This window comes from Phalacrocorax carbo, chromosome 2 (genome assembly GCF_963921805.1).
Source record: "Phalacrocorax carbo chromosome 2, bPhaCar2.1, whole genome shotgun sequence".
Lineage (NCBI taxonomy): Eukaryota > Metazoa > Chordata > Aves > Suliformes > Phalacrocoracidae > Phalacrocorax > Phalacrocorax carbo.
Genome location: NC_087514.1, coordinates 98,465,165 through 98,492,718, shown reverse-complemented (window position 1 = coordinate 98,492,718; position 27,554 = coordinate 98,465,165). Strand labels below are relative to the sequence as shown.

The 27,554-nt window shown below is 46.7% G+C and overlaps 1 protein-coding gene across 1 annotated transcript in view; it reads left to right on the top strand.

The window, feature by feature from the left end:
- GMPR (guanosine monophosphate reductase) overlaps nucleotides 1–20,000 on the top strand; it is a 47,238-nt gene extending 27,238 nt beyond the window's left edge. Inside the window, exons 8-9 of the mRNA XM_064443639.1 lie at nucleotides 4,766–4,925; nucleotides 15,016–20,000. Coding sequence (XP_064299709.1) covers nucleotides 4,766–4,925; nucleotides 15,016–15,196 — 341 coding nt within the window. The 3' untranslated portion in view covers nucleotides 15,197–20,000. The remainder of the gene's footprint in view (nucleotides 1–4,765; nucleotides 4,926–15,015) is intronic.
- Nucleotides 20,001–27,554: the final 7,554 nt, after the last annotated feature.

The window sequence follows — 27,554 nt, the reverse complement described above, 5'->3', positions numbered from 1 at the left end:
GAAACCTGGCCCATGGAAAAGGTCTTTCTTCAATGAGAGCATTTCCAGAAGTTAGAACAACAGGAAGCAACTTCAAAGTGTTTAAAATGTTTTCTTTTGTGATGTTTCCAGCGAGTCTGAAGGGTCCTTGTAGTCCCTTTGGGCTAAATGAAGAGAAACTTGCTTGAAACCTGTGAGAGGGCAGATTCTGGCCTTGCTGATTGTCAGGAGGTGTTGGGATTCAGTGGTGCGTGTTTGAAGGCTACCACAAGTTGCCCCTGGGACAGAGGAGCATCAGAAAGCTGAGATTATACAGACAGTAGTTCTACTCTGACAGTAGGCCAGACAGATCAGTCCAAGCTGTGTGTCATGGGTACAGGGTTGGAACTGATAGAGATTAACCTGAGGCAATAAACTTACCATATCTGGTTATGTATAATTGAGGTAGACACACTGTGGACATCTTGCTGGAGCCAGGTGTGCATTTGTCAAAGGTGGGTGGCAAAACAAGCTTCTAGATGATGTTATCACTATCAGTATTTATTGAATGCTATTGAGATGATAGCTATGTGAGCCACGTAGAAGATTGCCTCCCTGCCCATCATTTACAAGCCAAAGCCTTGATACTGATACTGAATTGTCTAGCACAGACCTCTGTGATAGCAGAGACCAGGTGATAAAACACGCAGATGTAGAATTTCATCCTGGGGGTGGAGGCCTGGACAAAGCATGGACAAGAGACCCAAAGAGGACTTTTGGTTAAAGTGACTCTACTGTCTCATTCTGGTGGATCATTGCAAAGTCTTTATGAAAGGGATGTTGAGGTGTTCAGTGTAAAGCAGTGACAAAGCAGCCATTTGAATCCTAAAAAGTGTGAGGGAGTCCCAGATGTGAAGACTAGCATTGACAAATGGCTAAAGATGTGACTGGAAGAGGCAAGTTCATGGGAACAGGAGGAGTGGAGTGGCTTGAGTGCAAGTGAGGAATTGTGAAGACCATGAAGAAGATGCTGAGAAGCTTTACAAGTGGAAGGTGACACCATTGACTGGTGTCAGGAGTCAGAGGCAGATTGGGCATTTTGGCAGAGGGGAAACAAGGTAGAAGCCTATTTGAAAAGGCCAGGAACAGAAAAGCACTGAAGGTGGAGGTCAGAAATGCTGTGAGTGACAGATACTTTGGGAGAGATTGCTGGAACTCTGGAACTGCTGGATGAGAACCTGCCATGGATTTGGTAAACTGAAGATGTTGCTGCCATCTGGGTATTGGAGATGATAATGGAAAAGATATAGACTGATCAGGAAAAAAAGAGGTGCTTCAATGCAGGAATGAGAGAAAGCATGAAAGAATTTTGTGCTGGGCTCTCGGATGGTTCACATAACTGCACCCTTGGAAAGGGTGATAACATGAACACATTTCTCAGAATGCCCCAGGGAGGCACAACTGCCTCTTTTTTTAAAGATGAGAAGTCAAAGCACAGAAATACTAAGTTCAATTGCCTGAGGTCACATATATTTTTGTGACACAGCCAGGAACAGAATGTGCCTTTTAAATCATATGCCAGCATCTTTTAACACAATACTGCTGTTCCTTGCAATAGTGGTGAGAAGAAATAGGGGAGCAGGGAAGGAAAAGGAAGCAAAAATCATGTGGAAGAGTCAACTGGGGACGCATACTGGTTCTAAAATATACCTGATGGATCATAGTGGCTTTTTTTTTTTCATGCTTTCAATAGCTGTGTGTATATACCTACTGTTGCAAAGGCTTGCTAGCTCAGCTGGAGCACACGTGAATGTTGATTTCAGGACCAGCTGTGGCCTTCTGTAGCCTGGAGGGCTGCCCAGGCTACAAACCCAGGCTGACTCCAGCTGAATTTATGCAGAGTCAATCTGGTTATCAGTAAGTTGTATTATCAGGCATACAGAAGACATCTGAGGGACCTCCATCCAGATCTAGCAGAACTGTGCAAGTGCTGCAAGATTGGCTGGCGTCAGCACACATATTCTGAAATGGCTTGAAAGAGAAGGCGTTGTGAAATGTGAATGAGCAAAATCAGCCCAGATATAGTGTAGGCCTCAAGGGGGAAGTCCGTGCATTGAAGTGGCATTGTGTAGAAACAGAACGAGTCTAGCAAAGTCTGGGTGAGCTACTGAGAAGCTTGTATGCAACATACCCCATCACATCCTGTATTATCCAGGGGGTTGTTGCCAGCTCTTCCCAGTACCCCACAACTTAAAATAACAGCACCTTGTCTATCTGTACTTGAAAATGAAAGGCTGCAGCTGGGTGTTGCAAACATGACCAATGCTTCTGGTCATACAAAAGACCATGCATAAGTAAAGAAAGACCATGCTAAAAACTACAGCCTCCTGGTTGGATGTTAACTGGTAGAAAAGTAATGGAACGGACTTGAAACTTTGAGATATCTTTGCAACGCTGAAGCAGGGTGGAAGGTTCTGGAGAGCATTGGAAAAGTGTGTTTAATATGGACTTGTCACTCCTGGAGCTGCAGGGCAGTAAGCATGTATCATTCCAATGTTTAGACATGCCGTGTCTGCTGTAACATAGCTTCTCTCTTCTGGAGGAGCTTGATGAATTATGTTGTAGTTTGCAAAAGTTACTCAAGTTGGATGAGTTTCAATCCTGTAATTCTTCCCAAAATATGCAGCCAAAAGAAAAATAATAAATGGGTACGTAAGTGCACAGGAACCAAAATTCTATGATTCTGAAGTGTAGATTTCATGTGACTGTTTTGCATTAATAATTTGGAGGCTGTGAGACCCAAAACCAGAGACAGTACTAGAATTAGGGATTGAGAGATAGTATTGACAAGGCAAAGAGTCCAGAGCGTCCTTTGGCAGGCCTTTGACTTGTTTAAACGCCCTCTTTGAAACCTTGACTCTAAATCCGTCCCTCCTTTCTCATGGGGTTTTTCTTCCACCCATGAAGAAGACATCAACTAGATTTCCCAGGGTACTTATTTTTTGCAAAGGTGGAGTAAGATTGTGCCAGGTAGCAACAGGAGCTCCCCACCAGTAATTGAGAATGTCTGAAAGGATGAGCATTCCCTTTGTTTTTGGCAGGTTAATAGCAGTATCAGACGTGAGTCAAACCGAGGCTTTAAAACTCAGCCATCTGAAATGAGAGAGCTCAGGAAAAATCTGCCAGGTAGCTGGCATGATAGGATACCTGAATGGGTGCCTGGCTATAAATTTGCTTGTGATGTGCTCAGCAGTTTTACACAAGCCTCATTTTTAATATCCCTTTACCACGGACATACTGTTCCTTTCAAACAACAACCAGGCAAAGGGAGGTGAGGTCAGCAGAGCAGCTGGGTGCTCTGCTCCCGGGCATTGCTGCTAAGTCCACTCTTTGGCAAAGGGGTGGAGGGAGGGAGCTGGCTTTTATAAATCAGTGCACACTGCACAGTTGTCATGCATTATAGAATCAAAATATTCCCAAATTCACGTTTGTCTACAGAGCTTTTAAACAGATGGCAGAAGTAGAGCAGATTTGATGATTCCTCTTACTTTTCAGATTTCAAGGTCCAGTGCTATTGTTTGGATAGAGACAGAGATCAGAGCAAATCCTAATGCCAGACTTACCTAGCCTGGGATCTCCCCAGAGTTCAGACATGTTCATAATGGGGTCGTGTTAGCTCACCTGCTTTCTATGAAGTGAGGTTTATAACCCTGTTCTTTTGCCAGCTCTGGGAAGGAGCTGGGCAGAGGGGAGGCCTGTTCTGACACATACACATTGAAGAAGTAGAGAGTCTGAACAGGAAAATGCTTTGTTTCAGGGATAGGTCACCACAGGCTCATATAAGAACAAAAGCCAAACTTTTCCAAGCAAGACTAGATATGCCAAAATATCACAGGAGGGGCCGCTGGTGGAATAGTTCCAGCCCAGCTGGAAGTATTGGAAATCACAGAAGTAAATCAAAAGTAATTCCAAAAACCTTCTTCCTGATCTTTGTCCCAGTGGAATTGATTTAATGATTTGCAAAGTGGGGGGAGAGGGACAGACTAAACAGGCATGATTGAGTAGTCAGTGCTGTTATTCAGTATCTGGAACATATTTAGGAGCTGTAGCTATGGGTTAGACCTCCTTTGTGGAGAACCACTACAGGGGTGGTGGTCCTTGGCCCAAGGTTTTTAAACAACAGGACCAAATGCAGACCCATCCAGATCTCTGACAAAGGATCACGCAGACCTACACTGAACACATATGGCTGATGGACTTGAAAAATCCATAATTTCATTTAAAAATCTGCTTCTTTTTTGTCAATTTTGGGAGGAGTACATTACATTCATAAGTATGCCTTCCTTCAGGGTACATTCTGCTCACAGATGGTAGCCTAGAAAGGTCTTGAAGTAGGAGCTGTCCTCTTCTCTGTACAGCACTGAGCAACAGGTCCAAGCCCTGTGACTGGGGCTTCCGAGTACTGCAGTCACATTGGTAGTTAATAAGGAACTGTGCTCAGATACTATTATAAAGTAAAGGGTTAAAACTGAATTTGAAAATAAAGTGTGGGGTGGAGTAGCATAATCTATATCTTTGTCATCACAACAGAAAAAAAGTATTTCCATTTAAAATACCAGAGAAATGCAACTCAGCATGTGCAAGTTCTTCAGTAAAGCATTTAGTTTCTTGTGCCTATTACAGAAGGGGACTCCCTATACCAAACTAAGGGCTGGCTCTTGTTTTTGGCGGCCACTGTGTTCTTGCTTTATCTTTCACCCTCTTCTCCCTTCCCTACTTTCTTAATGTGTCACTTTGCTGATCACAGGAGCCGGTGCTGATTTTGTCATGCTCGGAGGAATGTTTGCAGGCCACGACCAGTGTGCTGGAGAGATTATGGAAAAGAATGGCAAGAAGGTGAAACTCTTCTATGGAATGAGCTCTGATACAGCCATGAAGAAGCATGCAGGAGGGGTTGCTGAATACAGGTACGAATTCCACACAGGAGCAATTGCAGTGAGCCAGCCATCTAGTAACTTCTGGAGCTGAATTGTGCAAAAGGCATCTGTTGGAAACAGGCCCATGCCTCTGTTCCCGTTTAGGAAGCTGTTACCGACATTTATGGCAGCAGATCTGAGGGAGGGATGACATTAAGGGGGAGACAAGGAGAAGGTGCTGGGGGTGGCTAGCTGAGAGCAACCGTGTTCGCTCAATTGCAGCCAGCGCAGTATGCTGTTACTGCAGCAGTATCTGCGTGGTCTGGGCAGTCATTAGGCACTGTTCTGACTTATGGCTCTCTCAGGATGTGTATGAATCAAATGCTGGAACATGGCATACCAGGCTGCAGTTTCTGGCCCTCTGCTTGTCCAAGTTGGGTATTCTGTTGGTGTACGGGTTCCCAGCTGGGCCACATGCTCCCTTCTGTCTGCAGAAAGTGGGTGTCTGGTGAATCGGTGAACCTCAGCTGGGGTTTCCCCAGTATAGAGTTGAGTTACAGCTGTAACACTAATGAGGTCCCAGGACCTCCAAAGCACTCTCAGTCACAGGCAGTAGCTCCAGGACTCCCTCCTGCATTTGTTGGGCAGCCTTCTTAGGCAGCAGAATCCTGCTGTACAGATTTCCCACCCCTTGTTGGGTAACAGAGCACCAGAGTAGCCCCAGATCATGCAGCACGCAGGAGCTTGGGTTTTAAGCTAAAATCCTCAGGGGAGAGGAAAGGAAGACAGGCTTTGCAAAAAAATCTCTTGTCCCTTACTATTTTACTCTGGAAAGCGCTGAAAATTTTGACTTTTTGAAAAAGCAGAAAGCTCCAGAAAACCTCCATGTCTTTTCTCTTATGAGTGGCAGGTATAGTCGCTGTCCTTAAACAACATGGTTCTTGCATACTTCGTTAGACAATGTTTCCTGTCTTACAGTATATACCAGTTTATTGAGGGGTTCCTTTTGATTCTTCTCCTCTGCTGGGGTAGATTCAGGCTCTCGTCCCATCTGGTAAGCTGCTGTTTTTAAGAGTCTCAGAGCCAGTGACCTTACCTACTGTTCCAGACATTCAGGACTGATGGGTTTTGTTGGCCTTGTCTGCTATAGCTACTTCAGCATGTGGGTTTTTCCCAATGTGTCCAGCTGCTACCATGGGTAAGAGCTGCAGCGCTCTGAAGGTGACGGTACAGAATGTAAAGCAGAATGGGATCCACAAAACAAAATGGAATTCACACGTGGACACAGAGACGTGGTGATAGGACCACGACAGTCCCAGACAACACGGTAGATAGAATGCATCTTTCATCCCACCTCCTATCCTCCACCCTGACATTGGTTCTTGTGGTGATTTTTACCTGCCACTTCTGAATAGTTAAAATGCACCATAAAACTGTGCATTAGTTCACCTAGTAATTTACAAAGTGGTAAGACACAGTCTACTTCAGAGCATTCACACCTGTCTCCTTTGGCCTGAATCATAGAATGGTTTAGGTTGGAAGGGACCCTTTGAGGTCATCTAGTCCAACCCCCCTGCAGTGAGCAGGGACATAATCAGCTAGATCAGCTTGCTCAGAGCCCCATCCAACCTGACCGTGAACGTTTCCAGGGATGAGGCCTCCACAACCTCTCTGGGCAACCTGTGCCAGTGTTTCACTACCCTCATCATAAAAAATTTCTTCCTTCTATCCAGTCTAAACTTACCCTCCTCTAGTTTAAAACCATTACCCCTTGCCCCATGACAACAGGCCCTGCTAAAAAGTTTGTCCCCATCTTTCTTCTAAGTCCCCTTTAAGTACTGAAAGGCTGCAATAAGGTCTCCCTGCAGCCTTCTCTTCTCCAGGCTGAACACCCAAACTCCCTCAGCCTGTCCTCATAGGAGCGGTGCTCCAGCCCTTGGATCATTTTTGTGGCCCTCCCCTGGACCCGCTCCAGCAGGTCCATGTCTTTCCTGTGCTGAGGGCTTCAGAGCTGGATGCAGCACTGCAGGTGGGGTCTCACCAGAGCGGAGCAGAGGGGCAGGATCACCTCCCTCGACCTGCTGGCCACACTGCTTTTCACGCAGCCCAGGATACGGATGGCCTTCTGGGCTGCAAGCGCACATTGTTGGCTCATGTCCAGGTTTTCATCCACCAGTACCCCCAAGTCCTTCTCCACAGAGTTGCTTACAACCCCTTCATCCCCCAGCCTGTATTGATATCAGGGGTTGCTCCAGCCCAGGTGCAGGACCTTGCACTTGGCCTTGTTGAATCTTGTGAGGTTTACATGGGTCCACTTCTTGAGCTTGTCCGGGTCCCTCTGGATGGCATCCTATCCCCCAGGCGTATCAACTGCACCACTCAGCTTGGTGTCATCTGCAAACTTACTGAGGGTGCACTTGATCCCACTGTCTTTGTCATTGATGAAGATATCAAATTATTATGAGATCCTAGACTGCAATAATAATGGACACTAAGGAAGGCTAGTGGTAGATGTTGCACAGGAGAGACCTGGAGACAAATGAAGTCATTAGCTTTCCTGGTCTGGCAGAAAACCCAGGCTCATTGAAAGAGAAGCCTATGTGAAAATAGGGTAACAGAGAGCTTGTGGACGCTGCACTTATCTGATAGTCTGTGCCTACTAGACACAGTCTGGTTCAGTACTGCTTTCTGAGGAAGACTTCTGCAGAGAAGAAAATCAGTTGGACATAGGGATGAAAGATGATATTAAAGAGTTTTTTTCAAGGGCAAAAAAGCTTGTGATAAATTTGGCAAGTTCCAAGGGCATTTGTTTTTTGCAGAAAAAAGGAGAAAGGTGGTTTTTAACATGCAAAAATATACAGTGAATGCTGTAGTTTGAGGAGAACAGGTATACCCTGGCAGATTTTTAAAGCCAGGATTTTTCTGCATCTAATACGATGAGAATTGGACAGGGATACCTTTACCTTCTGTCTGAGGAGGATGTGCATGTCCTTCTTGCGTGGAGTATACCCTTCCTACTTTACCTGAGCCCACGTACCACTCTCTGAGGCTCAGATCACAAGCTAGTGAACAATATGCAAGGGTTGTTTTTTTTAATCTCATGTGGGGCTGCATCTGTACCAGTTAAACGCACCGCTATCTGCAGGGTCTCTGGCTGTACTGAGGACGGCCAGTGGATTGCTTAGGGGAGCAGCCTGTGTGACTGGCTTTGCACCTGGTTGACCTGCAAAGCTCTTCTGGCACTGCAGGTTCAGTGTGCTTTTGCTTTCAAGAACAACTGTTTGTTTGCAGAAGAACGAGCTGCACAAGAATCCATCTGCGTCTTGCATCTGAGACAAGCTGAAATGATGCACCAGAAAGATGAGCTGCCTGCCTCTGAGCTTTGATTCACTCTGGGCTCATATGCCAGTTCCCAGAAGCAGTGTACAGTTTTGGGGCCTTTTTGTCCCCCAGCGAATCTGCTTGTCATCAAAGCTTCTGAACAAATGGTCTGAGTGGACAGCACTAGTAATTATCTCATAACTTAAAAGTGGCAGCTGCCAGATACACAGAGGCGCTGGCAACCTTTTATCTGAACTATGATAACTTATTGTCCTTTGCTACCCTGTGCATGTGTCAGCTGGAGTGTGGGAAAGGCCTCATTGCTGGTCAGGCATGTAGTTAATGGCAGCTTCCTGAGAGATCACGGAGCAGCCCAAGCATGCTGCATAGATCTCAGTGCAGCAGAGTCATTTGGGGCCTGGCCACCACAGAGCTGGTCAAAGTTGCAGAAGTTTGCTGTACCTGTAGGCCAAAGGACTAAGGCAGCTCCACCTAGTTAGGGGGGTGTGTGTGGTCTGGCAACAAAATTTATCACCAGCAGGAGAATTGATTGACACTGGTCCCCCTTAAAAATGAGATAAAGTGCAAGTATTATATCTTGTAGGAATAAAGTATGTACAGAAAGGTGCTGTATTTGGCTCAGTCTAGGTAAACCCTTTCAATTCCTTATGGGCAATACTACACAAATTCTGCTTGATCCATAGCTGTATTTTGATTTGCATCCTGATTTGAGAGTCCCCTGGGGATCAAGTTCTGAAACCTTCTCAGTAACAAGGGAGCGGAAGCACAGTCTGAAGCTTTTATGTTGAGATAGTGCCTTTTTGTGCCACTAATAGGTAACATAGAAGGAGTCCTCCAGTCTACTGCTAGCTACAACAGCTCCAAACATTACATCTGTAAGCCTTGGCTGTTAACTGTGAAGGAGCTGATTCTCATCTTGTTCACATTGCAGCCACGATGCAGAACTGGCTATCCGTACTGACCTTGGTCTTGGTCTTGCTCAGCCTGTCCCAGCATGAGTGTCACTCTGGTTTAAAAATAGCAACTATTATTTATACAGCATTGTAAATGTGCTGGGCACTGAAGGGATGATTGGAAACAAGGCAAGGCTTTGCTTTGAATTACTCTTATAGGAAAAGTTACAGGAAGTTTAGTCACTTACTAGTTTAGCTTATGGCAAACTTGAACCGAAAGGGTTCTGAGTCAGCACTTTAAATGCTGCATCCCCCAAACAGGTCAAGTCAGTGGGGCTTCTTTATATGCATTTAAAAAGCCCGGCTGTAAGTCTGTATCAGTGACCTCAATAAGCTCTTTTGTCTTTAAAAGAGCCTGAGCACTCACAAAGTTTTATTCAAGCAGTGGGGAGCTCAGTGTGCGCAGCCCCCTGCAGAATTGGACCGCTTGTCACTTAACTTCATCTTCTCAAAATTATACATTTTGGCTGGAGAACCTGAGCCTCCAGCAAACAGTTAAATTAAAATTGACAGGTAGGGTGAGATGGCTGTAGCAGGGAATTAGGTCATGAGAGTAATTGTTTTTGTAATGAATATGTCAAGTTGATCCCATTTAATTTTGAATGAAATCTGTGTACGCAGTTTCATTACTTTTATGTCATTTATGTATTGGTTTATTTTTACATTTTTACCTCCTTCCACAAGGAACATGGATCAGAGCTGGGAATTTCTGAAAGGCGATTATTAAGTTTCTTTTATGGGAGAAAAGAAATAAGGCAAGCAGGAACAGAGACCACACACAGTATTGTTCAGTTAGAGCCAATTTGCTTTTGTTAACCCTTTTGAGATTTCACAGGTTTTGTGTGAACGCTGCAGTCCTACTGTGGTCACTCAGCAATTCACAGCTGCTACTAAGCTGGGTTTTGGCATGTCATACTAACTTTAGGGTGGAATTTGGGCCACAGAGACAGAACAGCACCAGCAGCAGGCTGCTACTTACTGTCTTTTTCTGTATCCCAAATGATAGCCTGGAAAACCTGCCCCCAATTCCTGCCATTTCTTAAATGCTCTACTCATAATGTTGCCTCGTGCAAGGGTCAGCAGCCTGACCCCTTTATCCCAACCCACATTTTACTGGGCTGACAGAGCACCATCCCGTGTGCTTCACCCCCTCCACCCTGCCAGGATTCCCACCCACTGTGCACGCATCCCTCCGTGCCAGCAGCCGGCTTGAGCTGGCTGGGAGTTATGGGCATACCGCAGATTGGACCCTGTGCAAAAGGTCTAAAGCAAACAGTTCTCCCCTTCTATTCACCATTCAGTGGCTAGCGAGAGACAGAGTCTCTTCCAAGAGCACCTGAGCACACCTTTCCCAGCTGTTGGAAGTCCCAATTGCTCCGTCTTCACCTTTCTTTTCTGAGAAAGGCTTAGTTTCGGGTCATAACTCCAGGAGAGATGTCTGCCCTGCAAATCCCTCTGCAGCTCCTGCTGACTCGCTTATGCAGTGCTTTGCCAAGCTTTTGTGCCACCCCTTGTAATCCATGCATGGCCTGTGTGCAGGCATTCATTGCTGGCAAAAGTCTCAACCTGGGAATTTTTTTACTTAATTTCATTTATTGCCAACTAACACAAACTTCTAATCCCGGTTGGGTAATTAAACAAACACATAAGTAAACACCTTTCCTCCCCCTTTTCTGGACTCCAGTTAAGCCAAACGCCTGTCTTCGCCCCACCATCTCTCAGCTCCCCTCACTTTCACCACAGGTCGTACTCAGTCTGTCCCAATTCCTTCAGTGAGGAAAGGTGTGGCACAGGACGTTGTGGTCATGTGTGTAACGGATTCTGTCTGCCACTCCTCCCTCTTACTGTGCCTGCTCCATTGTGGGCCACCCACAGGCCACAGTCCCTTTGTGGGTGTCCCTGCTTTGCCACGGGTCACCTGGCACTTCAGTCCCTTGGGAGTTGCACACCTTTGGCATGGAGCACCTCCTTTTGAGAGCACATCTCCAGCTGCATGTCCCCTCAGGCATGTCCAGGTCTGTCTCCTCTTCCAGTAGCTGCTGCTGTTTCTTAAATACACTTGAGCAGAGGTGCCATGTGCTGTCTTGACTGCCTAAAGTTTTGGTGGCTCACACCATTTTCGGAGCCAGGTGGAACCGTCTCTGTGGCTGGCATGAAGCAGATCATGGCCTTCTCCCACACAGGTCATGCCAGCAGCCCTTGCTACCCAAACTCTATCATATGTGCCCAACACAGCACCCATGTGTGTAACAATTGGGTGCTCATAGGTAAATTAACTGGGTGCTCATGCATTAACAAGTTGGGCACTCATGCATGTACGACCAGGGTGCTTGGGCATACATTATTTGGGTGTACATGCATGAACTAATTGCATGCTTATGCAAAAATTAATTGGTCGTTCATGCATAAATTAATTGGGCACTCATGCATGAATTTATTCAGTGCTCATGCATGAACTAATTTGGCACTCACACAAGAACACAGCAAGCCCAGCAATTTATGGCCCTCACCTCTTTGAACGTTAATCCATTATGAACTCTTTCAACATCGTCAAAATCTTAATGTGCATCAGTTATAAACTCCACTCTTCCTTCCTTTGGGCCAGACAGGAGGGATTCATACTGTAACAGTGTACTTAGTAAAATGTCACTCCTCCATCCTGGGCACCACGTTACAGGGGTTAACATCACAGTTTGGTTATATAACCATCACAGACCCCAGCCCTGGACCAGACCACAGTGTTTAATAGTACGACGACATGTGCATACACTTACTAAAATTCTACCCGCTCTTCCCTGGGAACCAGATGACAGGACTCATCAGCATGGGCTGGGCAAGACGTTATCTGTTATAAACTCTGCCCCTTTCCCCTGGGGACTAGAGTATTGGGGCTAATGTTAACACAGCCTGAATGTATACTCATCACAAACTTCACCCCCTCATCCTTGTGGACAAGACTATGGAGGGTAATATTACAACAATCTGAGCACATGCTTATTACAAACTTCATGCTTTGTTTCTGCAAAACACATAACCAAGAAAGCCCAAACAGTTTGAATATATAACCATTACAAACTCCACCCCTTGGCCCTGTGGACTCCTCAGGGTTAACATCATAATAACCTGAGTACTTGCTATAAATTTCAGGACTTGTCCCTTCAAAACAACTGACCAAGAATGTAACGACAGTTCAAGTTATTCACTGTGCTTTAGCATAAAAGCATATGATTAAGATCATCCAAGCAAAAATTAACAAACACCACTGTTGAAGGTGCCAATAGGGTCATGAGTTCAGTAGCTGCAGGGCTTCATTTACATGCAAAATGGTGGAGGTTGGGGGTGAGTGAACAGTGTTCACATACAGCAGGGTGGGCATGTCCCCATTTGGGGAGTAAGGTGACACACCAAACGGCTTCACTGTCTTGGGGCTTGCTCAGCAGCCGTAACATTAAATGAGCTCTGAACTTTTTGCTGCGCTTGCAGTTGCTTAAGTCACAGCTCTGGATTTCTGTCCCACTTCCATCCTATACTCCTCCTTTTCCTTCTGGAACATCTGTTATTCCAGCATGTAGGGTGGGAGCATGGAGAATTTTCATCCCTTTTTGACACTTTTTTCGAAGCATAAACATAAAACTAGACTCTAGGCATTTTCCGTGGAGCCAATCTCACACCTCTCTTCCAGCATGCTTTGCCCAGTACAGTATCTATAGGTTACTCCTTGATCAGCAGGACATCCCGCCAGCTTATCAGCTGGTACCAGAGGAGCAGTAGCTGTCAGAGCTTTGGGGCTGTGACATTATATGTTCACCACTTTTGTAGCTTTTGGTCTTCAGAGCCAGAATTGGCATCCCACAAGCTCCAGGTTCCTCACACCACCATAGCCACTGCAGGGGCATCTCCCAGGGGCAGTGGCTGTAAGCGTCCCACATCTCTCTGCTTTCACTCTGAAAAAAGGGACCACCAAATGTTCATGCTCTCAGGAGCAATATTCCATCTCTTCAGGTCTGTTGTGCTGCTGTAACTGGGGCTGCCTTTGTTTGCAATCATCTCTCTGCTATCAAAACCCTGCAACTTATGCCCCACATGATGCTCAAGCATGAATTAACAGGGCAGCCGTGTTTGAACTGGTGGGGCATTCATGCATAAATTAATTGGACTGGCATGCATGAACTGAATGGGCAGTCATGCACGAATGCAGTAAATCCTGCATTTCTTGCCCAATACAGTATGCAGAGCTCTTCAGCTGGCAGGATCTGGTAGGCAAAACTGGCACTGGTTTGCTCAGATCCCAGACATGCACTGTCTCTCACCATCTCAAGGGAAGCTCCCCAGAGGCCAAGCTGAACCTCCTGACTTTGACTAGAGGAGGTGGGGATGGCCAAAAACCAAGCTGCAGAATGGTAGCATGACTGCTTTTGTGATGTTTTGTGGGCCAGGCCTTCTCTTCCTGCTGGCACTGGAGCTGAAGATAAAAGCTGTGGACTCCCAGCAGCGCAGGCCCTACAACACACCACTGAGCCCCATGCAGTCTGCTAGATGGCAGTGGTACATACATTTTTCCATTGGCCACTTATTACAGTGTTTATTTAAGAGTTTCAACCAAGAAAGAGTCAATTACTCATCAGATGTAGGGAGACTAATCATCGTTCCTTATTCACATGGCATATTAACACTTCTCCTTTATTGCCTCCCTAGGGCTTTGACCTCACAGTTAAACTAACAGAGTGAAATATAGCCAGGCTTACACTGAAGTACCTCCACATAGCCACAGTTGCTGTTGTTAATGATATGCAAATGGAGCCTCCAAACAGGCATGCCCTTGCTTTCTTGCACTATCCCCTAGACAACGTGTTTAAGGGCGAAGTAAATAAAGCCACATTTACAACAATGACAGATCCCTGATGCGATTTCTGTCCCCTCTCCCCTCCGCATTTCTCTTCGATGCCCCTTCCCAAGGCCTGCCTCTCCAAAGGAGCTAGCATGCCATGCAAAACAAGCTTGCTCTAAAACCTAGTGAGATCACCAGGTGATTGGGGAACGCTGCTGCTGGAGGACTTCCTGAGCATGAGGCTGGAGAAAGCTGATGGGGAAGGAGTGAAAGTTATTTGCCTGGATTCTTCCATTGTGTAACTCTTCAGATGTGCTTTTGGGAACGGCGCAGTCTGTGCTGGCATGCACCTGTACGTGATAGTATTCACAGCACTGCTGTTTTTTTCTGGCCTTTTTGCCTGGCTCTGAACTGCGCTAGCTCACCTTTGAGCTTCAGGGGACAGCTCTGCAGTGGGTTTCCGTAACAGGTTTCCCAATCCATATCTGTGGGCTCTGGAGACTCAGGCTGGTAGGAGACAGCCAGAGCATTTCCATCTGCATCTGGTCACTGACATGGGACAACCCAGGGGCTGAGAAGCCTCTGTAGAGCTGTGCTGAGTTGTGCCTGCTGAGAACCAGCCCCAACATTTCTCTAAGTTGCCTGAGCCTGGCCATTCCTTATACTTTAAAGCTTGCAACTCTAAGGATCAAGTAACTTTTCAGTAAACTTGGAAGCTTTACTTTCTTGTAGGCAGATGGTGGAGAGAAGGAAGGGGCAGATCTGTAAATACACTCATGGGATATTGGGGCATCTACAAGATTTGTCTGCTTCTAGTTCCCAGTATTGGTGGCTACTGGAGTTGAGGAGTTTCCATGCTTGAGAGCATCAAGCAGCAACAGGCAAACAAGCAATAAAGCTGGGGGAACGTTTGTAAACTGCAGCGTGCAGAGTATTAAGATCCACGTTGCTCCAGTAACCACACTGTTATGATGTTTTGCATGTAAGACATAAAGGCAGTAACCCATCTCTTCTCCAGGGCTTCGGAGGGCAGAACTGTGGAGGTACCATACAGAGGTGACGTGGAACTCACCATCCTGGACATCCTTGGGGGGCTGCGCTCCACCTGCACCTACGTGGGAGCTGCCAAACTCAAGGAACTGAGCAAGAGAGCGACATTTATCCGGGTCACCCAGCAGCACAGCCAGGTCTTCTCTTAGCCCAGGCCTGGGGGGCTGGAGAGAGAGGGGTGGGGGAGAGGGGCAGGAAGGGCTGCTGTTTTGTTTAGCTTTCTTCTCCATATTGTGTTAGTGGCAAACTCTCCTCTCTCTCAGAATGGCAGTGCCATAGCCATTGGAGGGGCTATGGCTGGGGTTTGGAAGGGGAAGGTCATGCTGTTAACACAGCACCATTGGTTCAAAATGCAGTAGCCTCATCTTTTATTGTTGTGCCTATTTTGATTTTTAATCAACATTTCTTCACCTGATTTTCTGCCCCTCTGATAAATACCTGCTGAAACCTCAATTAACAAGGAATTGGCTTGTACAGACATGGCTGTTACTCCTGCGCACATACACACATTCCCTTTTTTAAGACTGACCTGTCAGCTACCACCTCTTCAGGCAGTGCACCCTCCAGAAACTGCAGGCTGGGAGAGAAAAAGATGCAAGGAATTGCAAGGAGAAATAAAAACCATACCATATTCTCTTAATCTTTGTTCTGGCAAAAGAACGGATGTTTGTGGCATGGCTGCCAGCCTGCAGAATGCCAGAGGCGGATGGTGGATGAGGCCTGCTACTGGTGGCTTCTTACTGTAATGATGAAAATGCCAGATCTCTTTCACTCCCCGTTCACGGGGCTGGTACTGCTGTTCTTACTTAAATTTCCCTGTTCAATGGACTTGCCTCTCCAGAGATGCTGGCATTGAATGTAGCAAACCCGTGCTGTCCCCCCTGCCCTCATCTGTGGAGATAATTCAGGAGAAAATGCCTCAAAGCTTGCCTGCTTTTTTGTGCATGCAATTATTGAATTACTTAGGTTCCTGCTTTTACCTGCTCTCTGTGAACAGATGTTTAAGGCATTGAAACCAGGGGGAGATTTCCCTGCAGCCCTCCCTGTTGCCTTGCCTGTTCATATCCATTTAGCAAAGGCATAAAAACACTGATGTGCATTGTCTGTGGCCAGGTGAATGAGGCTGGAGGCGTCAAAATCACTTTTGGTTATTTGGCACTGCTCCTCTGCAGTCCTCGACACTGTGAAAAGCAAAAGAGAGCTTTCAGCGGAATAGCCTGATGGCGAGACGCTGGTAGGCTGAGATGAGTTAAAGCATTTGCTCTAAAGGCAGTAATGAATGTTTAAGACTCTGGGTAACACTTTAATAAAGTGTAATGGCCCGCTAATTAATTGATAAATCACAATGAAATTTCTTTGGAAATACACATTGCATCCACATGAATCCCACAGTAGCTCGTTATGATAAATGATGTAAAAGTGAGCGCCAATGAATTAATAACGCTTGGCCGCTTACTTTAAAGTGCTGCTGAGATTGTAATACAGCTGGTGTTACTTCAGAGTTGTACTTTCCCCTCCTGTAGATATCTGTAGAAAGAGGTGGGCTTCCTTTGAAGAGCAAAAAAGTGATCTGTAGGAAGAGGAATAGCAAACAGGAACTCTAGAATTAAACTCATACGCCAGACTGCTCAAAAAGCCGTGCACAAGGGCTGGTACAATTGACCATGCTGAGGAGCAAATCTAGGCCACAGGCTGATCCCTGGTGATTTTGATGTGTGTTGTGCACATTAGAAAAAGCACAGACTACCTTCCAACTAGACCGATATTCTAAATGGCTTCCATTTAATGTGTAGACCATAATTATTAATTGTGGTATGACCCCTTCCTCTGCTTTGGAGGTGAACGAGGGCCTTAACGTGAGCACAGGTTATGCTTGTGCTGGCTTTAAGGGCCGTTTGTCCTGCTCACATATCACAAAGGGACCTGAACGCAGAAGAGGAGCAGGCCCTGTGAATAAAGATCTCTGTTCCCTCCAGCCTGAAAGCACCACATGAAGAAGGTGCCAGGCTTCTTTATCACAAACCCTAGCGCAGGCCAAATACTGCTCTTACCTGCGCTAAGCCCAGAGTATGAGTAATGCCAGTAGTGTTGCTACTCCGCAGCGGTAGGGCTGTAGGAGGCCACTGTTCCTTCGTTTACATGATGTGAAGGGCAGGGGTACAAAGGCAAATGGACACCTCCATGAGGAGCAGGATTAGACTGTTGTGTCACAGGCCTGAACACAGGCGTGTCTCCACACTCGTGCCTTCATACGGGGGCGGTGCAGCAGGCTGCTGCTCTCGCACCCATTCTCGCTAGTGCTTTTCTACTTTTTTTTTTAGCTACATTTCTAAATGGAATTTAAGAACTACATATATTAAAAATATATATTTGTAAACTTTTTTTTTAAAAGATCATACGCACACTAAACAGAGCAGCTTCAGGACATGCCTGTGGAACAGTTTATTTTCCAAAGGGCAGTGCTGGGGACAAGGTGGGGCTGCCTCTCCACAGGTGTGGCAAGCATGGACCTCCTCCCCAGGCAGGCTGCACGCTCAGACCTGCTTTCCTTCCCCTTCCACACCTATCTCTGACTGACCAGTGACTAATAGGGAAGGATGGGGATAGGCTGATCATAAGTTGTCCCCCGAATTCTCCAGGCTGTGAATGACATTGGCACTAAGAATAGTTACTGATAAAGCTTTGAGTTAGGCTATTTGGTTTTCTATATAGCAGCGCGTTTTCTGTTTCTTTTTCTCCTTCTCCAAAGTGAGCGCGAGGGAGAAATGGGCTGCAGAAAGGCTGAACTGGTGGCACACCTGTGTCTCACCCAACATTATGTGCAGGTTTTGTTCAGGGATAATCCTCAAATGTGTCTGCGCTCACCATGCACACTGTACGTGTCCAGCTCTCGGAGAGGCTGGAAAATGGAAGAGAGGCGAGCTGGAGCCCTCCTTTAACACGCAGCCCTGTGCTCTAGTCGTTGCTCTTATCTTCACTTAGCCCCAGGCCCTGTGCCCTGCTCAAGCCCGCTGCCACTCTCGCAAGGAACTGGGGGCAGAGAAGGGAGCTGAGGACGCGCTGTCCCTGGCAGGGTGGTCCAAGCAGAGATCACAGCTGCTGACAAAAGCCACGTGCCATTTGTGGATCTACCTCACCTGCGCATTTAACCGGGGTCTGCGTTTCTTGGTGTCCTTCTGTGGGCAGTGTCAGTCATAAGCGCTTAGTGTAGGGTGCTTGTGCATAACCTGGTCTTCTTTAATCCTACCACCCCAAACCCATCCTGTCTCGAGGAATACTGTGGGTGTGACAGCCTGCGCTGTAGGCTGAGGTCATGCCTGCTTCCCCCAGCCAGGCAGCTGTTGAACACCTCGAAGCACTGTTGAGGTTCGGCCCGGTGGCGCTGCAGCGATGTAGTGTAACATGCCAAAGACCTACAAGCAGGGATGCTGAAAAGGGGGTGGTTAAAGCATTAAAGCAATCCCTGCTGAATGTTCTTACGCTTCTTGAACCGTAAAGACACATAAAACACTCCCCACTACTCCCACTCTCATTCTGGAGTCACCTTGCTGCAGCGTGTTTCGCAGGGTGGGCTGGTTGGCCCTGCTACCCACGCAGCCTGGCTTACCGCAGCGCCCCTCGGGGAGGAAGGGCTTGGCACAGCAGCCGCCTCACTTGCCCCCGAGTGACTATGTGGTGGCTGCAGGGAGCACACGTGTAGACCCCTTCGCAGGCATGAGGCCAGCCTGTTTGAGGAGCAGGTCTCGAGCCAGCATCCTGCCAGAGGCAAAACAAGCCACGCAGGGCTCCTTTCTCTGCAAGGAACACATGAGCATGCCCAGCGAGTGCGTGCCTCCCCCTCGGCACGGGCACAGCCGCTCCCCGCTGCCAGCCGTGGGGCCAGGGCTTTGGCTCTGCTCTTCTGCGCAGCTTTCTTCTCACCTTGGAGCGGGGGGGGGGTGTGTGTGTAGGACGGGGCCACCTTGTAAATCTGGAGTTGTCAGTAGGGGCAAGAGGAGCCTCCGCTTATGTCTGGGGGAGCTTTTCCCATATGACATGTGCCTGTGTCTTCCTTTCAGCTAGTCAATAGCGGGGGAGAAAAGATGGGGTGAGCAAGAAACACAGTAGCAATTACCCAAGCCCCACTGCACTGTGGGGTGTGGGGGAGTGTGGAGGGGAGGCTGGTGTTTTCCAGTCATGGGCACGTTGCGTTTGAAGCCTTTTTTGAACTAAGCACTCCCTAGTTTATATCTACTGAGCTCCACCGTCTTGAGCAGACACTACAGCTTTCTGCTGGTGTACGTACAGTGTCTGCCCAGCACCGCCTCCCACCGCTTCACCCACGGGATGTTGCTTTTTAGTTGCTAGTATCAGCTTTATACCAAAAGTTCTTTGCTGGAGCCAGAAGGGCTTTTGCAACCAGTCCCAGGTTTGGCCTTGCTTGTGTAGAAAAGAAATGGAAAAAAAAAAGCCATGGCCCAAGAAGAGCCGGCGGGCAGGAGAGGGCTGGGCCCTTCCCTGCAGGCTGCGAGCTGCCCCGGGGGCGGAGATGCTAAAGCACTTCTCGGTTCCAAGCTGGCACAGCTCTGCGCCCCTAAACACAGCGAGGACCAGCCCCCTGCAGCCTTTGCCTCGCTTGCGGTCATTCAGCTGTTCCAGCGGGCCCGCCCCAGCATTTACCTAGCACCATGTTTACTGGTTGACGTTTTCGTACATAAATAAATAATTGAGTCCAAAACTCCTTGGTGTCGCTTGCAATAACTGTGAAGCGCTTCTGTGTAATCGGCCAAAAAAGAGCTGATGAGTGTTCGATGTTTTCCCGGCCCGGCTGCGACGGCAATGACGAGCGCTGCCTCCCCTCACCCGCAGCAACCGCGCGCGCCCAACGCCTGCGGCAAAGGTGGCGCAATCATTTAAAGTGGTCAAAAGTTGTAAATGGAAAGTTTTGTTCTGCAATAAAGAGCTTCTTCACTCTGATGGTCTGGCGAGGGTTTTATGGCCGTGGACGGGTACGTGCGCGTTTCTGCGTCGCGGCGAATAAAGGAAGGGCTCTAAAATGCACTGCCGAGGGCAGGGAAATGAAATGGGGCAAATGACTTCCCGCGGAAAGCTCTCTCACCTTGAGTCACAACTCATGAAGACAAAACACGCATTTGCAATTGGCACTGTTATTTTATTAGTACGAGTATACTGAAACAATAAACTTGTACTGGTATACAGACAATTTCTTTAAAACAATTTTGTTCAAATTTTGAATCAAACATTGTTTTATTATAATAATGAAATAATTTCTACCTAGAAAACCTGCAAGCACCATCAAAGAAAGGGACCATAAAATTCAATAAACAGACGCGAGTGTATCCTACAAATAGACACACCACCATTAGAAAATAGAATATGAATTCTTCCATTTTTTTAATATTTGTTTTAAAAAAGCTAGTGCAAGTACAATATTTTACACTGGAATTACAGAGAGTATGCACGCATATGGAAAAAAGCTCTCCTGTCACAATAAAAGCTCTAACTATGTCTGTATGCACTTAAAATCTCCTCTTTTCAATAAGGTGCAAAACGTTATTCCCTCCCTATTTCTCCTTTGTACTGGCCATGTCAGCTCATTTTCTCCCCAACACAAAGCTGCGATATCCCTTTTGCTGGGCCTACACTAGGAACTACACTGGAAGTGTGATTTGCAACAACCCTCATTAGTAATACCAGATGATTTAAAAAAAAAAAAAAAAAAAAAAAAAAAGACCTTAAAAACTACGGCTGTAGAATGGCTAAACCTTACCCCGGCACAGCCCCGCGCCAAGCGCCGCCGCCGGCTGCCGGGACCCGTGACATAGCTAGTACAAAATGATTTTCAGTAGCTCACCCAAACTGAAAAAGGTTGGGAAATTTACCCCCCACCCACCCCTTTTTTTTTTGAAACACTGTGAAAAGAACAGTGTTCAACAAGTTAATATATTATTCCAACAAAAAAAAAAAGAAAAAAAAAAAAAGCAAATACATACATTAGTGAGTTTCAACATTAGCCGACTGTTGTGAAGAGTCTTATCTACGCCTTAAGAGATCAGTAACTTCGCTAAGCGGCCAGCCCGACGGCCGGGCAGAAGACACAGACTGAGCCACCCGCGGCCGCCCCGGGCCCGGTTTTGCCCTCAGCTACCCAGATCCAAACCCGACCAACTTGGACAGGCGTTTCTGCAGAGCGTGTTCAAAGGGAGAGAGAGTGGGTCCTGGATTTTTAAAAGCAAACGCCAGGGCAGGATCCCTTCGCCGGCTGGTGTGACGGGGCAGCGCAGCACTGCCCGCGGAGCCGGCGGTCCCACACCGGCTCCACGCCGGCCGAGGATCTGGGCCCTGAAGTTTCTGCTCGTCAGCAATCCCGCAGTACAGCCACGACAGCTTCAAGGAGTGACTAACGCTCGCTGCAAACAACACTTCCAATGCATACCTACTGTGTGGTCGAGGGAAAGGGCACAGGAGCTTTGACCGCTCAAAACAGAAACGAATGAAAAAGAAACAACCTTGGATGAAGCCTCCATAAAATCCTCAGTGGAAGACTTGAGTCCTTTCAGCTAACGACAAGGAAAGAAAAAACTACAGAAACCTTAGAGACTGTTATTGTATAAATACTACCTGTTGGCTGAATGCACTTCATCGTTACACAACTGGGGCCGGTTTTCTGAGCGCCCGGGGGTCACTTGGACAGGGCGAGTTATCTCCGCCCCGTGTGCCTGCGGGAGCTGAAGCTTGGGTTACCTCAGGGGAGGGGGACGGGGGCAGCCTGGAACTTCACCCGCTCTGCCCTGCCACCGGCTCCCAGCTGCCCAGCTCAATCTTTGGACAGGAAAAGGACCCCCTCCTCAGAAACTGCTTGAGGATCCTCTCCTTTTGGCTTCTGAAAAAACAGCGGTCTCGCCATCGGTCAAGACCGTCATGGGGAACGTGCTGTGTGTGACCAACTGCTCCCCGGCAGCTCTGAAAGCAGAGCTGGGGGAGAGGGGGCAGTGTCGGGGGCAGGAAGGCCGGGTTGCCTTGGGTATCGCTCTGCTGCTAGCGCTGGGCTAGGATCCCTTGTTACAAGCACTTCTTGCTCAGGGTTATACTCTTTGGGTTTCGTCTGGAACAGGAAGTGCTGAAAAAACATGGAACAGCATCCCAGAGAGAGGAAAAAAAGGGGACTGAAAGGCTTCAGGCGGGAACTAAGCAGGTCGCGCTCAGCCGGCAGCGGCTCGCCACCCTCGGAGGGCTGCTGCGGCGCTGCCGGCAGGGCCTCGACACCGGGTCCAGCCCGGCCCTGCCTGCGAAGGGCACGGCCGAGGCCTCCCTCAAAACCGGCCTTGCCCTGTGGGCTGCCAGGGGCTCCCTCGGCGCAGGCAGGAGAGACTTAAAAGCCAAATCCAGCTGGCGAGTGAGGCTCTCGTTTTGCACAGTAGCCACCCTTTGAAGTGCCCGGTAGCTGCACTCGAGAATTGCTGCTCCAAGGTATATTTTCAGCACAGGAATAAACAGTGTGAAGCATGACTCCATTCCCCAGAAATGGGACCCATGTAATACGAACAGAAAATTAAGCACAGTTGTTCTTTAAGAGCCTTTTAAGTAATAATTCTTCCTGGCCAAAGCCAATACAAATCAGATCATCTAGACATGACATTTTCTATATACAAAAAACATGTAACTTTCAACCTTTCTCTGCTTTTGTATTTAAAAACTTTTTTTTTTTTTACAAACAAGGTATGAAACTCACTGTTCAAACAGAGCCATCTCTTTTTCAAACACTGAATGAATCATTCCAACATTCATTTTTCTTTTGTGCAATTTTTTAAAACATTACCTGTACTCCTCAATGTGAGTGCTTCAAAAAAAGTTTCTATTTTTAATAAGCTTCTCAAATTAGGTTTACATCAAAAAATATTCCCACAAGGTATAGTGCTACAAGAAAAGATCCTATCAGTAAAGGTAACACATCTGAAGCGAGGTCGTCTATGTAAAAGAAATTGAACTCTGGAGTAGAGGTGTGCAACGCGTTTGGAATTTCCCTACCGACACAAAGCAAGGCTGTCCTCAGGACAGGGAATCGAGTGGACACGTAGGCATACGTGTAAAGAAAAAATTCACACATATTTATTCGTGTGCAAACAGACACTTCTGTCTGGGGTGTGTGTGCACGTATGCGTATCTGCATCAACAAATTCTCGTTTTGCGATGTATTTCAGGATTTGGCGGGGTGGAAGGGTTGGGTAAACCAGAAGAAAGGGAATTACTGCCTGCACTCTGGTGGTGTGTTTATTCCCCTTGCTTTTCACATCAGCACTGGCCAGAGAGCCCAGAGCGGACTCTGCTGTTGCCTGCGATGACGGGGAGGGGGAAGAAACGGAAATCATTTGTACGAGTGCATGTCCCGTTTTGCCATTCATCGAGTTCCTGGGACAGCAGAAGTGTTTCAACGGGCCAAATCCCCCCCGCCCGCCTGGGGCTTCCGCCCTGGCGAGCCTGGACGAGCCCCAAAACGTTTCCAGCTGCCTGATTAGGGTCAGGATCTGGCCCCGACCGAACCAAGCTTCAATGTCACAAAGATTTATACGCGTGCTTCGCGGCAAGCTCCCGAGCAGCCTTCGCTGGCCAGCCCAGACCCCCCGTAAGCACGTGTACAAGTGTTTGCAGACCTGGGTCCCAGGACACGCAGAGCACTGTGCCAAGAACCCCCTCTTTGAAATAACACTATTAGTGTTTAAAAATACTGAGGATTCGCTCTCTTTGACAGAGGCTTTTTTTTGGGTTTTTTTCTTTTTTTTTTTAGCAGTTGCAAGTATTAACAGAATTTCACCGTTTCCTTTTTACTATTGGCAACACACTTTAAAGTAAAACAGATCTCTGCAGAGAGTGAATTTTCGTGATAACCAACAGCTACAGTTCGCGCTGAGCCTGCTGCTTTTGTATTGCAGTCTGGGTGAGATCTACAAAGTTTAAACCACGAGATGCAGGAAATCCAAACTTGTCTGTAACATTGTACATCCCTACTCCGGAGCAGTAAAAGTGCTGCTTCTGGTCACATCAGTGTACCACACACATGCCAGCCCCATCCCTGAGTAAAAGGTGTGAAAGGTTTCTAAATGTTCCTTGATTTAAGGGAAACGAGAGTAGTGATGTCACTTCCCCACGCCGAGAAAATGACGGGAACGACAGGTCAAACGAAGCGACAGCGGGACAAAGGAATTAAAGGAATAAAAAAAGGAACGCGCGCGCGTGCGCATGCGCGTCCGTCCCCCTCCCGAGGTCTGCGTCTTCGAGGGAAAGCGAGCCCAAGGGCAACGTATGAAATGGTAAAATAGGTCACCAGCGACTCCGGTTTGGGTCTTGACCAGAGGACTCGAGGTAAGTGACATCAAACTCAAATTCCCCATGATGTGGCCCAGACAAACTGAAACAATGCCTAAGTTAAACACTATAAGGAACAGTCATTTTATATATATAGATCTATAGATAGATTAGATAGATAGACAGATAGATAGATATTTTTTTTTTTTAGAAATCCCTATAAAGAGGTTCTTGTTTTATTTTTCTTTGCCCTGACTAATTTCTTGGTGATTGTATGCGTTTCGTTGTAAACTAAACAGCCTGCTACAAAAGAAAGAACAAAAAAAAAAAGACAAAAAGAAAACTACTGTCAGTTACTATTGCAAAGCGGACGCCGCGCAGAAGCGGCGGCTAAACCTCCTCCGCCGGCTTCACTGCAGCACCTCTACGCCTGCGAGTGGTATTTTTGCACGTGCCGGGGATCGATGGTACTTCCCGGGAGCGGGGACTCGCCACAAGGGATGCTCGGCGCCGGGGGGAGAGGCAAAGCCCCCCCTTGCAGAGGACTCGGTCCCGGGGGGATTTTCCTCTCCCCGGTGGGAGGCAGGTCTCGCCTGCGTGCCGTCCAGGCGGAGGGCAGCACTCGGCTGTACAGCCATGCGGCCAAGTGCCGCCCTCCGCCTGGACGGCATGCAGATATTAATACATCTTTTTTTTTTTTTCCTTTTTTTTTTTTTTCCTTCCTGGATCTTTTTTAACATGAAATACAAAAAGGGTTGGTGTTTCCCGGGGCAAGGGATGTTTGACCCTTAGTATGTTGGGTTTTTTTTGCGGAGGGAGGATAAGGAGGGTGTTAATAAAGGGGGTGGGGAGGGGGGGAAAGGAAGAAGGAAACTATTCAAAAAAGAACAAAACCAGGGGAAATCAGAAGTGGGTATGAGATCTAGCTACCACCACACGGGTGAGTCTAAGTTGGCACGTAAAGTATTGCACATCCTACAAAAGCCAAAGCATGGAAAGGGACAATTGTTTGGAAAGAACCAGTTATTTCAGAATTCCTCAGTCTGAAATACAAGCACAGAACTAATACATTCCTATTGCTCCAAACGTATTTTTTTATTATTATTATTTTTACTTTTTTTAGTGTTAGTTGAATAGATCCAGTCAGTTTAATAGCCCCTGCTTCCTTATGAACCACAAATATGTATGCGTATGATTTTACGTGAGATTTTGTTGTTTTGTTTTTTTTTTTTCCGAGTAAGCATGAAGTAAGGAAATAGTGGTACGACTGTGAACTAAAATCTGTAATTCTTTCTCTTCCTTTGCCATCAAAGCTTAAAAACAAAACAGGAAACAAAACGAAACAATAAATTGCAAGTGCCCTGAGCAGAGTATATGGAAGATTAAGCAACTTCTCTGAGCAGAAATATTAGCAAATAAGCACTAACTAAGCAGTGTGACTGTGAGAAGAAACCCACTCAGCTATTTGGTAGCCCACTGAGAGGTTACTAAAATTCAAGGAAATTCAAGAAAAGTTTCAAGCTATTTTAAACGTATTTCAACTTTTTGGTGCACCCCAGAATATGGTATAAAAACAATTCGTTCTGGTGTGAGCTAAATTTCAAGTAACAAATAACAAGAGTCAAAGCTGGGGTTTGGGGTTAACATTTCTTCTCTTAAATAAAAGCACTGTATTTTCGGGGAGAGGGAAAACAAGATTTTAAATAAATTTGTTTACTTTAGGTTACTGCGTTTCTAGTGACGGACTTTCATTTCCTTTTCTCCCTATCAGTACAGCTTCTTCAAAACTACCTGAAGGACGCGAACTCGCCAACCGAAAACGACGACATGAACGCTTGCTCACGTAGGGCCCAAGCACAATCCCACTGAGATCAACGGGATCTTTCTAGTGGCAGCAACAGGCTTTAGCGCTCAGCCCCGGAGTACTTCATACTTGCACCTCCCCGAGGCTTGTGCAGGAGGCTGGGTGCACAGCACCTCAAAGGATCCGGCCCTACCTGGGGAAAGAAAAGACTGAACGGCATGAATCCTCCCCCCGTCCTACTTGGTTTGTACCAAACTCTTGAAATCTCGCCTTTCCAATGGAAAACGATGCAATTAAAATAACAAATAATAATAATAATAATAAAATAACAATAGGTTTGTTTTCAAAACAAACAAACACCTTGCTTACGTATAGAAATGTTTCTTGTGGAAAACTCTCTCAGCAAGTCTGAAGAAAAATTCTCAGAGCTGTCCCGGTAGGACCTGGTTCTGTGTGGCAGATATGGTAGAAAGACCAAAAATGAACTTTGAAAGGAACGTAACCCTATGAAATGGCCTAGAGCGTAGGCAGGTTAGTGAGTAATTGCTACATTTGTTTATGCTCTTTCAGATCCCCCCCAACCCACAACATTATTAGGTAAAAACTGCAGGAATACCACACAAATGATAAACTCAAGATGTGCAAATTGCAAGATTCTTTAAAGTCCATCTTTTTCAAAAACACTGGACAATGATTTTTTTTTTCTCTTTCCTTTTTCCTTTCTCGTATTTTTTTTTTTATTATCTGTCAGCTCGCATATGCCTTTAACTCTTTCTCAAGCATTAAAGTTTAAAAAGTGCCTCCTATTAAGTAGTCCTTTGTGGACAATGACTGTCACATACTAGTTCAATAATTCACATTCATCCCTTTGAAACCACATTAAAACTTTCAGCATCTTGCCTGTGAGAAAACTTTACATAGTTGCATGTAGTTACAGTGTTGAAGAGATTCGTTTGTTTGTTGTTGTTGCTTTCTGAGCAGATTAAAGTGAGATACAGTACGTACTGAGTGTTAGACCAGGATGCTCAGCAATAAAGTGTGAACAGCGTTTTAAGTGCTTAAAGACATTCTAGGTTCATCTTCAACAGCGGATTCCTGTGTCACACCGAAATTTGAAAAAAGTGGCACCAGTTGTCCATAATCATGAACTAAAAACAGTACTAGAGTTAAAGACAAAGATTTGCAACCAAACTGCAAATGATGGATGCCTGTGATCTCAAAGGGGCAGTATGCATCTACCTTGTGGAAGCAAATGTCAATGGCGTAACCCGGTCGATTTGTCTAACACTGCACAGAAACAGGAGTGAGCCTGAGCCAGGCGCATCCACAGAGCCGGAGGCCTCCTCGTGCACACCCACGCACACCCACGCCACACGCACGCACCCACCCACCCACCCCAC